General features: G+C 40.3%; 1 protein-coding gene across 3 annotated transcripts in view; it reads right to left on the reverse strand.

Moving 5' to 3' along the window:
• Nucleotides 1–16,105, reverse strand: part of LOC126191471 (E3 ubiquitin-protein ligase LNX-like) — a 683,907-nt gene that overhangs the window by 7,922 nt on the left and 659,880 nt on the right. For all 3 annotated transcript variants that reach the window (XM_049932346.1, XM_049932347.1, XM_049932348.1), the window contains 6 exons: nt 13,417–13,646; nt 12,137–12,530; nt 9,656–9,960; nt 7,945–8,314; nt 5,386–5,800; nt 2,596–2,728 (listed from right to left, as the gene is read on the reverse strand). In XM_049932346.1, the coding sequence (XP_049788303.1) occupies nt 2,596–2,728; nt 5,386–5,800; nt 7,945–8,314; nt 9,656–9,960; nt 12,137–12,530; nt 13,417–13,646 (1,847 nt within the window). The remainder of the gene's footprint in view (nt 1–2,595; nt 2,729–5,385; nt 5,801–7,944; nt 8,315–9,655; nt 9,961–12,136; nt 12,531–13,416; nt 13,647–16,105) is intronic.

Raw genomic sequence — 16,105 nt, forward strand, 5'->3', positions numbered from 1 at the left:
AACAAGGGTATTGTCAGGAGTGCCTCACTCTGCAACTCGTGGTCTGGTAGCTAGCGTTTCTGCCTCTGGATCACTGGGTGCCAGTTCATCCTGGCCGGTTGGGGATTTTCTCTGTCCAGGGATTGGGTGTCTGTGGTGTCCTCTTCATTTCATCATCATTCGTGAAAGTGGCTAGATTGGACTGTGCAAAGATAGGATTTTGTACGTGCACTGATGACCACGCAGTTGAGTGCCCCACCAACCTAACATTATGGGAGTGCTGTCATCATTTACATATGTAAATGATCTGACAGTCAAGTTGTGCAGCAATCTGTGGGTGTCTGTTGATGGTGCTGTGGCATATGAAAAGGTATCATTGTTGAGTGACTGTAGGAGGATGCAAGATGATTAGACAAAATTTCTAGTTGGTGTGATGAAAGGCAGTGAGCTCTAAACATAGAAAAATGTAGGTTAGTGCAGGTGAGCAGAAAAAAACCAGCTTTGGTTTATTGGGTAACACCTGGTTCATCTGTTAAGAAGACTGCTTATTGAACTCTAGTGCTACCCACTCTTGAGTACTGCTGAAGCGTTTGAGATCCCCGCCAGGTCAGATTAAAGGAAGACGTCGAAGCAATTCATATTTGGTACCAATAGTTTAAACATGTAAGTATTAGTGAAATGCTTTGGCCACTCAAATGGGAATCCTTGGAGGGAAGGTGATGTTTTTCTCAAGGAATACCATAGAGAAAATTTAGAGACCTGACATTTGAAGCTGACTGCAGAACAATCCTGTTCCCATCAATGTAAATTACGCGGATCATGAACATAAAGTAAGAGAAATAAGGAGGCATACAGACAGTTGGCTTTTCCCTTGCTCTATTTGCAAGTGGAACAGGAAGGGAAATGGCTAGTAGTGGCACAAAAAGTCCTCCACCACACGCCATACAGTGGCTTGCAGAGTAGGTATGTAGGTGTAGATACAGACGCTTGTCATGCGACGGAACTACAACAGGTGCATGAAACTAGGGACCAACCATTATGAAATGAATAACAGTTTCAAGTAAGTTGATGCTCTGCTTCCTGGCACAATGATAAGGATGAAACAGAATATTTTCCATTGTTGCACAGAATGCAGGTGTCCACAAGCCGTAACAAAATTCTGAATGAGTCCACAGAATGAAACTGGCTCTCTAACTTTACCATTCATGCTGCCAGGTAATAGTGATGTGTGCACATCATGCTGTCAAACACACATGTGTTTGTTTAGGAGGGTAAGATTACTTACACCATGTGATCAAAAGTATCCAGACACCTGGCTGAAAATGACTTACAAGTCCTTGGCGCCCTCCATCGGTAATGCTGGAATTCAAATGGTGTTGGCCCACCCTTAGCCTTGATGACACCTTCCACTCTTGCAAGCATACATTCAATCAGGTGCTGCTGGGAGGTTTCTTGGGGAATGGCAGCCCATTCTTCAAGGAGTGCTGCACTGAGGAGAGGTATCGATGTTGATTGGTGAAGCCTGGCATGAAGTCGGCATTCCAAAACATCGCAAAGGTATTCTATAGGATTCAAGTCAGGACTCTGTGCAGGCCAGTCCATTACAGGGATGTTATTGTCGTGCAACCATTTCACCAAAGGCCGTGCAATATGAACTTGTGCTCGATCATATTGAAAGATGCAATCGCCATCCCCGAATTGCTCTTCAACAGTATGAAACAAAGAGGTGCTTAAAACATCAATGTACAACTGTGCTGTGGTACTGCCACCCAGAACAACAAGGTGTCCAAGTCCCCTCTGTGAAAAACACAACCACATCATAACACCACCGCCTCTGAATTTTACAGTTGGCACTACACATGCTGGCAGATGATGTTCACCGGGCATTCGCCATATCCACACCCTGCCATTGGATCGCCACATTGTGTACCATGATTCGTCACTCCACACAATGTTTTTCTACTGTTCAATCATCCAATGTTTACAGTCCTTACACTAAGCAAGGTGTCATTTGGCATTTACCAGTGTGATGCATGGCTTATGAACAGCTGCTCAACCATGAATTCCAAGTTTTCTCACCTCGTGCCTAATTGTCATAGTACTTGCAGTGGATCCTGATGCAGTTTGGAATTCCTATGTGATGGTCTGATAGATGTCGGACTATTACACATTATGAGCCTCTTCAACTTTCGGTGGTCTCCGTCAGTCAACAGACAAGGTCGGCCTGTACGCTTTTGTGCTGTGCATGTCCCTCCACGTTTCCACTTCACTATCACATCAGGAACTGTGGACCTAGGGATGTTTAGGAGTGTGGAAATCTTGTGTACAGACATACGACACAAGTGACACCATATCACCTGACCGCGTTCGAAGTCCATGAGTTCTGTGGAGCATCCCATTCTGCTCTCTCACAATGTCTAATGATTACCAAGGTCGCTGATATGGAGTACCTGGCAGTAGGTGGCAGCACAATGCACCTAATATGAAAATGTACGTTTTTAGGGGTGTCCAGATACTTCTGATCACATAGTGTATGTGTGTGGTTCCATTGTCACAAGTAATGTAATCTTAGAAATAAAACCGAAGAATACATACTGCACATACAATATTACTTACATTTCTTTTGTGCGAACCCTCCTGCAGATGTGCAGTGCAACTGTCCCAGTCTTGATTTTTTTAAAAAGTGCTACTGCCTCGGAATGTGTGAGATCATGACACACTTGTCCATTAACAGCAAGAACTTCATCACCTGTTGGAAAACAATTAATTTTTCAAATAAAATCTTGTCCACAATGGCTATAGTTATAAAATAAGGGTTTACTTAAAACTGAATACATGCAGTATGTAAGCAGGAGTAGCAAGCATTGCCCATGGGGGATACAATGGAGTGGACGTTGGTGGAAAGATGGAGATAGACTGCTGAGGGAACAACGTGAATGAGAGCCCATAAATGTATAAATTGGAGACAGAGTGAGAGAGAGAGAGAGAGAGAGAGAGAGAGAGACTGGTATGGTAGGGGGGATTGTATGGTCATAGGATTTGTTAAGGTAGTTCCTACCTGCACAATTCAAGAACTGGTACGAAGGGGAATGGGGAGGGGAGGTATCAGAGAGAGAAACAGAACCCAGATTGACACAAGTTGTAAAATAGTCACTGAAGGTGGCCATGTTGTACTGAGCAGCAGCCTCTCCCTGCCACTGGGTATCAAAATTTGCCCTTGCACATGGTTAGATAGTTGTCTTTCATTTGTTTGTCCATCCAGTGGCAGAGCATGCTGCTCAGTACAACACAGTGAAGTTTTTGTATGAAATGCGTAAAATTGTAACTGTAATCCATCAGAACTGCTTTTCCTATTTTATTTACTGCTACTAGTTACATCAATATTTTTTATTTATGTCGCATGATATTAAATGTAATTTTTCGAGTATGAACACTTTCATTTTGTTGTATTTGAGCATGGTTATTACATTATCAATTTGTTTGTGAGAGATGTGGTTTGCTATTAAGTTTATATCTTTAAAGAAAATCAGTTTATAATGTGACATTGATTTTGTCTCCTGTTCTGAATTATCTGTTACTGAAAGTATTTTGTCGAACTTCTTAATAATTTTTTACTTCTAAATTTTGTTTGTTCATTTAAGGTCATGTCCAGATTTTTTGCCAGATGTGTGTAGATTTCCATTTCCTCCAACACGCTCATGAAGTGCCCTCTTTTTGCTCTCTGGAAAATGGCAATATTAACACTTATGTATACTGTCGAGGATCACTTTTCTTGAAGCTGCTTACTAAATGTGCAGAGGTTGTTTCAATTTTTGTTTATAAACTGAAGAGCCAAAGAAACTGATACACCTGCCTAATATCATGTAGTGCCCCCACAAGCACGCAGAAATACCACAACACAACGTGGAATAGACTCAAATAATGTCTGAAGTACTGCTGGAGGGAAATGACTCCATGAATCCTATACGCCTGTCGATAAATCCGTAAGAGTACAAGAGGGTGGAAATCTCTTCTGAATAGCATGTTGCAAGGCATTCCAGATATGCTCAATAATGTTCATTTCTGGGGAGTCCGGTGGCCAGCGGAAGTATTTAAACTCGGAAGAGTGTTCATGGAGCCACTCTGTAGCAATTCTGAATGTGAGGGGTGTCGCATTGCCCTGCTGGAATTGCCAAAGCCCGTATCTTGATGTATCAGGGGTCCCACATCTCTTGAACTGCACACACCCCCATACCATTAAAGAGCCTCCACCAGCTTGAAAAGTCCCCTGCTGACATGCAGGGTCCATGGATTCATGAGGTTGTCTCCATACCCATACACGTTCACCCACTCAATACAATTTGAAATGAGACTCGTCCAACCAGGCAACATGTTTCCAGTGATCAACAGTTCAATGTCGGTGCCGATGGGCCCAGGTGAGGCGTAAAGCTTGGTGTCATGCAGTCATCAAGGGTCACAAGTGGGCCTTCAGCTCTGAAAGCCCATATCGATGATGTTTCATTGAATGGTTCGCACGCTGACATTTGTTGATGGCCCAGCATTGAAATCTGCAGCTATTTCCAGAAGGATTGCACTTCTGTCGCGTTGAATGATCCTCTTCAGTCGTTGTTGGTCCCGCTCTTGCAGGATCTTTTTCCAGCCGCAGTGATGTTTTACCGGATTCCTGATATTCACGGTACTCTCATGAAATGGTTGTAAGTGAAAATCCCCACTTCATCATTACCTCGGTGATGCTATGCCCCATCCCTCGTGTGCCAACTGTAACACCACTTTCAAACTCCTTAAATCTTGATAAGCTGCCATTGTAGCAGTGGTAATTGATCTAACAACTGCGCCAGGCATGTGATGTCTTATATAGGTGTTGCCGACTGCAGCACAGTATTCTGCCTGTTTACATGTCTCTGTATTTGAATACGCATCCCTATACCAGTTTCTTTGGTGCTTCAGTGTATATATTCTTTGTTTCTTGTAGTGTGCCATCTGCTCCACACTTCATCCCCAACACCAGCTCCTGTAAACTTAGGTGGTTGAAAGTTCATTTACTTAGGCTTGCTTTTTTAATCTCTACCAAAAAACTGGGCACTATTTATGCAGCGGAGTCACTTCTGTTAGTATGTAATTTGTTCAAGTGAATCACAAAAACTGATATACTTCAGAGTAGAAGCAAATGCTTACCTACTGTCATACCAATCATTTATTTTCTAGTATTTCTTAAAACTTCAGTTGGCAATATAATAGAATGTGAACTGCAGATAGTGAAAAGGTGGTTAACATTTAGCTGAGTGGAGCAGAAAGAGAATCTGAGTCATAGTCTCAACCCTCTGTCAAATACTTCATTTTATATTACAGATACTAGAATTTTTATCAAAGCAAACATTTTTATGCTCTTTAAGCATATGAACTAACCTGCACGTAACCTGCCATCATCAGCAGCCTGGCCACCTTCCAAAATGCTCTTAACAAAGATGCCAATTGCACCACGTGGGGAATCACGGCCACCTACAATAGTGAAACCAAGACTTTTCTTCCCTGGCCCCTTCTGGAAAATTATTGTATGGAATGTGGCAAGTGTAGAGCGAGGCCGGCGTGGTAGCGTGCAGAAGTTGGAAGGTGGCGAATCATCTAGCAGTGTGCCGTGGCTTCGACAGGCAGCCCGAAGTCTGTCTCTGTCACGTCGTCCACTTGCACTGTGCTTTTGGAAATGTGTCACATGCTCTCCTTCCTCCTCTCTGCTTTGTCTATGCTGCTGTTCTTCCTGAAGCTCAGATGAAGGTTGGGATGGCAATGACAAATCTGGAGAACTGATACCACCATTTTCCACCTGCAAAGCATTTAAGTTGGTTAGAAATATGGAAGCTGCAGAAATTTCAATCGGTTGTGCACTGCATGATGGAGAAAAAAAAAAAAAAAAAAAAAAAAAAAAAAAAAAAAAAAAAAAAAAAAAAAAAAACAGGAAGTGGGGAGTGTAAAAAAAAATAAAAAAAAACTGCTTGTTAGTTCAGTTTTTATCTCTGAGAGGCAACAAAACACTTTCCACAATCTCAATTACTTTCATATGCTCTAGAACTAGATGTCCCAATTTTGGAAGAATTGTTGCTTTATTGGAATCATTTATAAAAGATTCTAGCAATCACAATATGTAGATTTTAGGAATTTGGAAATTTAAAACTTCGTTTACGAAACCAGTTCACACATTTATATGAATTAACAAAGAACATCAGCATGACCAACAGTATGAAGTGTTACATTATATGAAGCTGTAAGGCTACAGCACATGTCTGTAACTTTATGGCAATCTACATCTACATACGTATTCTGCACCACTGTGTTGTGCATGGCAGAGGGTACCACATACTAGGGTTTCTTCCTGTTCCATTTGCATCTGGAGTGCAGGAGAAATGATTGTTTAACTGCCACTGTGCATGTTGTAATTAATCTTGTGTCTGAGGTATATTCTTAAATTCCTCACTGATTAATGGTTATGAACTCTTTTTAAGCTTTCACCAGGTGGCATCTGCCAATTTGGCTTTTTTCAACATTTCTGCGGCACTGTGCTGTGGTTCAAACAATTCGGAGACCTTTCAAATAGCCATTATTTATATTCCCTGTTGGTCCCATTTGGTTTGGGCCCTATAAACTCAAACAATATTCTAATGTGGAATGCACAAGTGTTATGCATGCTGATACCTTTGTAGAATGACTATATTTTCCCAGTATCCTACCAGTGAACCAAAATCCATTCCATTTGATATACCCACAAACTATTACACTTAAGTATTTATGTGATTTGACTGATTCCAAGTATGGTTCTTTCATATTGAAGTCATAAAATACTACTTTTTTGCATTTTATGAAGTGCATAGTTTTAAATTTCTGTACAATTAAAGCATGTTTCTAATCTTTGCATCACTCTGAAATCTTATCAGGATCTGCTGGAATATTTTGTGCAGCTGTTTTTCAAATAGTCCTTCATTATAAATAATTGCATCATCTGCAAAAATTATGAGGTTAATATTAATATTGTCTGCAAGTTATTAATATACGACATTAATAGTAAGGGTCCCAGCACAAACCAAGGGCCCCAGCACAAACCTCAGGGACACACCTAAAGTTACTTCTGCTTCTGTCAGTGACTCTCAATGCAAGATAGCATTCTGTGTTCTCTCATCCAAGGAATAATCAACCCAGTTACAAACTTCCTTTCATACCTCAGATGATTGTATTTTTGTTTACAATTGTTGGTACTGAATAGAGTCAACTGCATGTCAGGAGTCAATACTACCTTGATCCAAGGCTTTTGGAGTGGCATGTGGAAAAAGTGAGTTGGATTTCACATGATCAGTGTTTCGGAATCCATGCTGGTTGATATGGAGAACATCATTCTGTTTGAGCTGCCTCATTGCCTTTGAGCCCAGAATCATTTTTAAGTTCGTACAGCAGATGTATGTCAATGAAATTTACTACCCTTCTCATAGATGGGTGTGACCTGTCCTTTTTCCCACCCACTGGATACAGTTTTGGTGGCTCAGTGATAAAGTGCCAGACTATAAATCCAACGGACTTGGGTTTGATCCCTGGCCGACCTTAGGGTTTTATCATCCTTTCACCTTTGGCAATGTTTGCCAACGTAAAAGATGCTGAGATTCACTGAGGTTCAGAATACATGTTAAACTGTAGGTTGCCCTACTGTAGGTTCAGTAGTCAGAGAAAGGCAACAGCATACCACCTCCAACAGGACCATGATCAGTAAGGCATTGTGGTGTTCAAAATAGTTTTCTAGGTACTGTTTGTTTGTTTGCTGGAGGGATCTACAGTATCTTATGGTGAAATTGGGTGTTAACTGCATGTTCAGTGCAGAATTTGATATTCAATAAATTGTTCACAGATAAATGCAACTGGTGTGAACTCAGTCTTGTTTAGTCAGGAATTATAGTGCAAACAGTTTACTGAGCTGATGAAGCTTACCTCTGCAACAAGAGTATCCTCACTGCCACTGCCAACAGATATCAGTCGTGACTGGCCACCCACTGTAGTGAGCACCACATTTTCATAGTCGACACATGTCTCACGCATACTGCGACCCCGCCCCACTGTTGATTGCTGCTGCTGCATTCGCTGCTCACACTCAGCATCTCCTTCCATCTCAGGATCAGCATCTGCATTGTGTGCTGTGCCAACGAGTGCTAGTGCTGCTTCAGGGTCACGTGCCACAACAACCAGGTCAACATGACGTGGGCCCGTGCGCAGTGCGTCACGTGCTCCGGACATGCTCAGCCCTCTCAGCCGCCGTCCATTCACATTGACGATTTCATCACCTATACGCAGACTGCCCTCCCTGAGAAATAGAGAAATAACCACACTTGTGTTAATACATCTTCACCAAACTCTAACTGTGTCATACACTAGTGGTGGGGTGCTGATCAATGGTAAATTCTGTTATTCAATTAATTTACCACTTATAATGTATGAAAGTTGTTGTTAGGAATAGGTCTGCCTTTGGGCAAGAAATAAGTGTTTGGTCACTCGGGACACATTATGTTCTATTGCATTCTTGCTTTAGTTTAATGCTGTTTTCAAAATAATTGACGAATCAGCTTGTGAAATGATACTGTTAAGCACTGCAATGCTTGCTTTTTTCCTCCCACACCCAGGTATTGCTGGCAGGACTGAGGACTAGACTAATTTTTGTTTTTTTGGTATACATTCAGGCAGTAGAGAGAACAGTTTGTTCTTCCCAACTTAGGTGTTCATCCTTTTTCATTTTTTTTATGATAAGTGGGTAAGAAGCATTGAAGATTGAAGGAACATTTTCACAAAACGTATGTCCTCTAATCAACTTTTGGTGTGATATGAGCATGACCTGTGACTTCTTTGGGTCCATATTTTGTGCCCATTGTGATACTGAACAAAGATTGTAATTAACCCCTGACATGGCAGTATCAATGTTCCTAGGTCAGGCTCTTAGATACAACTGGATATTGTAAGCAGATAAGTAGTAGTTACAAGAGTAAAATCAGAGATGAAACATCATTGATATACTGTAGAAAAATTTATTCTCTACTGTACACATTTTTCAGTAAAAATAGAGCATAGGGTTGAATGCTATGTTCTCTTCAGAATGGTCCAGACAACCACCTCACAGAGTATGCCCTATTCTTCTTGAAAAGCCATGTATATAATGGATTCTTTCTTGGGTGACTCACGATTTGGTCAAGAGGGTCTTTTAGCACTGGACTTTATATATAGCAGTCAATTTTTTATGTGGAGTGCAATGATGCTATCATTAAAGAAGAGGTAAGAGAATAATTATTGCAAGTTTTCAAATAAGAGTAGTCACAAAGATGTAACAAATGAAAAGGAAATGATTTGTTTTTAGGTACAATATCCAATTGGGCTGTCATGAAACTTGATAGGGCTGGAAAAAAACATACTCTGGAAGTTGTGTGGAGGATAGTGACATAATTTTGGGTCTGGATTACAGAAAACTAACCTGTTCCCTAAACACACTTCATAGCCATGTGACTGTGCTGTAAAACAAGCTCTACTACTATCTCCATCACCAGTGAGACATATCTGCTCAAAAGTAGTCACATGTGATAGGTTTCAGTATATTCCTTACTCAATATTTGGTAACCTATTTTCATATAAAAGAAATTAGTAAAGAGCACCGTCATACCTATGTGCAAGCCCACCAGGCACAATGTGTGCCACAACATAACCAGCAGCAGCACGGTGAGCTGCACGTGTCTTTGCAATGAAGATGCCCAGTCCTTGTCCAGGGTGGTCTCGCATGAGAGTCACAACACGTGTCTCAGCAGCAGCTGCTCCATGTGGTGGTACAGGTGGCGGTGGCAGAGGTGGTGTCGGGCTCGTGCGGTCAGGCGTTTTCTCTATCTCGGGTGCCCGCTGCCGTCGTCGTTGCCTGTCTGTGAGTGCCAGTGAACAACCTTCATCCACGGATGAGTTGGCTGAATCACTCACCTGCCAACATATAGCTTATGATTTATATTGCCTTTGCAAAGCTTTCTTGTTTTATGCCTTTGATCAATTGTTTTTCTTGTGCTGGTAATACATGTTTCATCAAAGCTGCATCAGTGTTATTGTAACAGTAATTTATTATTATTATTATTATTATTATTATTATTATTATTATTATTATTATTATTATTGAGAAGCAGATTTGTCATCAAAATTTAATATCTAATAAACATCTCTGAAAAGAATTCAGCATCTTTTGAATTCCTGAAACAAGTATCTTTTGAACTTAGCCACTCTGTGAGTAAAATAAAAGCAGGGGTAAGAAAGAAAAAGGTACAAAATTTCAAAAATGTATGCCATTGCCAGCTTTCTCTTTATTAGGCAGGAAATGTTTCATTGCACTTAAAAAGGGTAAATCCAATATGTAAGGGTGCAGACCTATAAACTAGTGCATCTCATACAGATCAGGCAGAAGTAATTATGATTTGTTAGTTTCACCATCACTTGCACTATTTTCTTTTGTAATTGCCACTGTATCAGCATGTAATCTGTTAATTAGTAACTAAAGGCATCTTACACAAAACAGAACAGAAAAAATGGTAGTGCAGCAAGCACAGAGATGTGAAGAAGTCATGTATATACTCTAGTTCAAGAAAAATTTATTAGGCCAAAGTTTGTTGTATTTAGCTGTGTATCTTCCCATGATATCATTTTGTGAAAATTTGCTTTTTCAACATCAGCTTCTGTGACTCATAGACACTCCATTTTCCAAAAATTAAAATTTTGGTGCCCTATATTAATAAGTGTTTGTGGACCACCTCTGTTGTTACACTTTTGGTTAATAGAACTGAGTTCTTTGTATCAAAAGTACAGTATGCATATTAGTGGGGGAAAAAACTTGTCTAAACTAAGAGGATAATGTAATGTTCTGCAGAATAGATAGTCGCATTCATGAATTTTTCTGCATTCTGAGAGTCTTCTGTTATAATTTTCTGTTACTTTTGTTTCTTTCACATATTTCATTTGTCACTGTTGAGCTAGAGTCCTGAGTGACTTCTTGTATCTAAATTCTCTTAAATATATTTGTTACACATTTTACATTGGTAAAATGCTGAAAGCTTGGCTAAACAGAAGGAACCTCAATAGACCATGCTCAGATACATGGTAAGAGAATGAATGAGTAAACTCAATTTTATCTATAATATATAAAGACCTAATTTTTTTGTCAATGTCAAATGAATGTCATTAATTCTTGATGCTTTATTACAAATTAAGAGTTTAAAGTTAATCCTTGTCAGAATTCGAAGGTAATTCCAGTAACAGGCCAGGAGCCACAACTATGGTCTTTTCTATGACTAGAATAGCTTAGTTAAGAGGACAGTTACAAGCATTGCAGCATGACCTAGCTATGCATGCTCTTACCATAAGCTTATTAAGTATGTGAAATATCATATCACCACCTCTTATCCAAATTAGGGCAAGAATAATAATAATGGTGGTTGTGGTGGTGGTGGTTGTAGCTGCTATGTTGGCCATATCCAAGTGTTATTTACAAAGACCATGGTGTAGCTAATCAGAATGTCTAGATTATGGTTTGAGCCACACTTCTCTTAAATGCATTTCCATTGTCTACACCATCTCATTTACTAACAGAATTCCAAATATATTGTAGCATAATAAATATCTGCAATAATTACAATTGAATTTGTGTCAGTCTTGAGTTTTAAGATTAATGATAAATTATTTCCCATGTTAAGTGAACAAACTGTAGCATAAAGTTACAGTGCCTCCCCCCCCCCCCCCCCCCCGACAACTGTGAATTACTTTTTATTATTGTCCACCTTAGAAAATCTGCCACTGTACAAATGCTGATTCATATATCAGACCTTTTAGCGTATTACAATGTGTTTCAGGAGTTTATTCACATTTATTACAAAATCCTGAATACAGTTCTGCATGTGTAGTGTTCTACATATTTTCCAACTACGGTATGAATACTGAAAGACTACTCCAGTAGAAAGACGCAAAAGAACACACATATAGAAATGATTCACAGTTGTGTAAGTCCTACTGCACTTACAATGTGAATACGTTCTCAAAATATCTTTTGCTTATAAGAGATCACACTGGTGCAATCATTTTGTAGTGTGACACATTATACTTTACTGCAAGCACTCACCAAGATCCCACTGTCCCCGTCTTCATCATCATCAGAGAATATGGGGTTATGCCTGCGCTGGAAGTCATCAATCCCAGGCAGTGCACCATACGAAAAGCTTCGCAGCTTGGCTTCAGTACACGTACTGCCAGATCGTGCACGGCTCTTCATTACTTTTTGTTGCTGCTGATGCTGCTGCTCCTGTGCATCAGAGCCATCTTCTGCTGTTCTGGTGCCACCACTATCACCACCTCCTAGTTCAGTCCCTAGATCCATTTCTGGCTCAGGAGCAGGTCTAGGAGTACTGTGCCGGTATAGTTTGGCCAGGAGTCTGCTTGTAGATGTCCGGAGGTAGCGCTCAGACATGGCACGTAGTTTTGCAGAAAGACATGATGATTCAGTGCTGCCACCACCCCTACACAGGAACATGTATGAAACATTGCTGCATAACTAATAAAAATTTCAAATAATAAATTTTATAAATTCACTTCGAATATTTGAGGCTAACAGAATTGTAACAAATTATTACAGTATAAAACTCATTGCAAAAGGAATATGCACATTCAGGGTTTGCAATTTCGCTTTTGTGCCCACTGTCTCAGTGACTAACCTAAAGTTCTTTGACTGATGGTCTAAGGTATGTTGGCTACCTGGACTTCAACTAGACTGACCAATCTAAGTGGCCCAAGCCAGCAGTATGTCTTAGACCATCAGTTGGAGAACCCAACAAACAGTACCAGATAGGTCATTGATGTATTTTACATAAAAATGGGGTTGTCAGCATGGCTCAATTCCCAAAAACACTCCTTCGCTCATACCATGAAATATTTTAATTAGTGTTGCATTAAAAATTTCTACAAGTGACGTTTACATTGCACAAAACTGTGCATAAACTAATGCTCTTTCTCTGCATATTACACTAATTTAGACATTGCTTTGATTGTTGCATCTGACATTAAATTTTTGGCACATGAAACTCAGCTATGGATGTGTTTAGTTTTGGAACAACTGTCAGTCAGGCAACTGAGTACACATTATGTTTAAGAATGACAGTAATGGTGATATACAAGAAACAAAGAGTTATGGGCAGACAACATGCCATTCTTTCAGTAAACTGCAAAACTATAAGAGGTTTGTGAGTTTCACAAATACTACTACAGTGGGCAATACTGTGAACAAAATTGATTCAAGAGCATGTGATAGTAAAGAAACAGTACTTCACTGGTTCAAATGAAAACAGACAACATATAATTGTCATATCATTACTGAATAAATTTATGGACAATATAAAAGGTACCTACCCGTGGCTTCTTCGCCAGCGTGCCCTAGCAGATGAGGGTTCCCCATAGAAGACATTCTCATTAGATGCTGACACGCAGAAGACGCTGAGCCTGGCAGCAGCAGCAGTGGTGGTGGTGGTGGTGGGAGTGGCAGTCGCCACCTGCAGTGCACTATTTTGGTGCTGCAGCTCATCACTTTGATGCACTGTGCTGGCATGTGGTGGTGTCGTCGTCAGGATATCATCTGTGTCCTAGAAAATGGGAAGCCCATCATATTTCTGTATTATTGCTTTTATTGACTATAGATAATAAAAGCATCAAAACAGTATTAGTTATACCAAAAAGGTTGAAAAGTATGTTTGTTGTAGATTGCAACTGTTTTACATAACTAAATTCCACAGAAAAGTTCACGTTCTGTATAACTTCTTTCTGGTAGATTTGTCCTTTTATTTTAATATTAGCAACCCCTCATGGCTTTGCACAGGTAACACTGATTATCTACAGCTGGACGACTTGTCAAACATACTGTTAATTTTGTTTACAGGTCACTGCATAGAGTTGTGACTATGATGAAAATTCAGAGAATTTCATTAAGTAACAGAATGTCATCACTTTCATATGACTAAAACAGTTTAAGAGAACACACCAAGAAAGTTCACAGGATGTACAAATGTTATCGTCCTACATTAATTGGCATTTGGAGTGATGTCTCGTGGCAATAGTAAAAGCTGTGATTTAGTGCACCACACATTTAGGAAGTCAGTAGTAGCTCATGCTGGCCTTCCGGTAGCAGTACTGCAGTAGGATGGCCTTACACTTACACTGTTAAATGGCATGGCATAATTTTCATAGTGATGGCGGACTTCAATTCATCATAGTTCAGACATTTGCCCACAATATTTGTAAATTATACTCTCAAATATTTCTTGTTAATCAGTTTATCTATTAGTGTAAAACGTATCAAAATCCCTACAGTAGTTCCTGAGATTACTCTGAACTCACAGACAGAAAGCATGGTGGGAGACTACAAACTATAGGCCTGTAGGTATAGATTCTTGACAAAAAAAGCATTAAGAAACAAAAATTTTGCTATGAAGTGCAAGAATATGTATGAGTGATGAAAATGTGATTGCCAGACTGTAATGGCACCTCTGTAATTGACTACAGATGGTCAAATGAAACAACTTCATTTATCTGCTCAATACTTGAAGCAACATGACTGGTATACTTCATCAACATATAGCAAGAAAAACATTTCTTATATTTAGGTCTTTCTTCTTCTTCTTCTTCTTCAAACAGCAAGGGGTCGACACATGCGAAAAGAAGTCCTGAGGTCAGGAGAAGTTAATGTGAGGTGCAAGGTGGGTTAATGATGTCACATTGGCACCACAATTCTCCCCAACTTCACCATGGACATGTTGCATGATGGGAAAGGTCATCACACTCACATTTCACTCCCTTTGACTTCTCTTTGCTAAAGGTCAGAACCATAATTCCCAGCATAGAAATCATGTGGTTTTCTTATTAGTGGCCAAGGAAAACATTTCAGACATACTACCATCAGAATCAACACGAAAAGGCCTCATAGGATGTTGATTTCCACACATTTCACTGTCAAAAACAAGAGTTCAAACCTTTGACACTGCTGAAACCCCACTGGTCAGTTAAACTCTTCTTTAAGGACATTGTGGGCTTGCAATCACGCTGAACATGAATTCACTCCTCTGGAGTGTTGTGTGACTGCAGTTTTTGTTCGGTGTATAGACTAGAACCCCTAGGGACTTTTCAAATCCATTCAGCAAAATTTGACCGTGATCCAAAGTGGCAAGGGTGTTTATGCTTTTACAGCCCTCCTGTTTCGCACCTTCCAATGGCCTGTTCACAAGAGGGGAGGGGATGAGGAGAGGGGTGCAACATTGACATACTCATAAATAAGACAGCAAAGGGTCCTTCTAAGACTTCCAGTTAGGCAACATCCTTGATGCCACCCATACGTCTTTGTTAGGTACTTTAAAAATCTTCCAGTACAAAGAAACCTATTCACAGATTCTGAGACAACATTGTGAGAGGCAACTATTCAAACACTGCTCAACTTAGTGGCACTACATTGCTAATGCAGTGTCTGCTGGCCATATGTAAAATATAAGGGCTATCAAAGGGATGCCCCTCGTCCTAGTGCCTAGGAGTCAATGAATGGCCCTCTTTGCACAGACACATTTTTAAAGTGTGCAGCAAAGTGTTGGCATCAAAGGTGCTGCCAGACTGGGAGGTCTTCGAAATATCCTCTGCTGTTTTATTCACACGTGTCAATATTGGATCTTTCCCGGGGTCACACCACAGGAGGGCATGAAACAGCAGAGCTGAAGAAGCATAAACATCCTTTGCTGCTTCTGATCACTTTCAAATTTTGTCGAATGGATTTCAATGGTCTTTAGTGGTTTCCCCCCACTACACCAGATCAGAAACCGCGGTCGCACTACACTCCAAAGGGATGCGAACACATTCAGTGAGGTTGTTACAGGCCCACAGTGTCCTTACAGAAGGGTTGAACCATCCCGGGAAGGGGTGAGAGGCGTCAGCAGTATCAAAAGTTGTCAAGAATGTCATCCTGTTGCTCAACCCATTGCAAACTGCCATTTTCGACAGCAAAATGTATTAGAATCAACGCCTCAACGAAAAGGATGGTTTCACTGACGTCCTTTGTGGCACC

The sequence above is a fragment of the Schistocerca cancellata genome, chromosome 6 (assembly GCF_023864275.1).
Source record: "Schistocerca cancellata isolate TAMUIC-IGC-003103 chromosome 6, iqSchCanc2.1, whole genome shotgun sequence".
Taxonomy (NCBI): domain Eukaryota; kingdom Metazoa; phylum Arthropoda; class Insecta; order Orthoptera; family Acrididae; genus Schistocerca; species Schistocerca cancellata.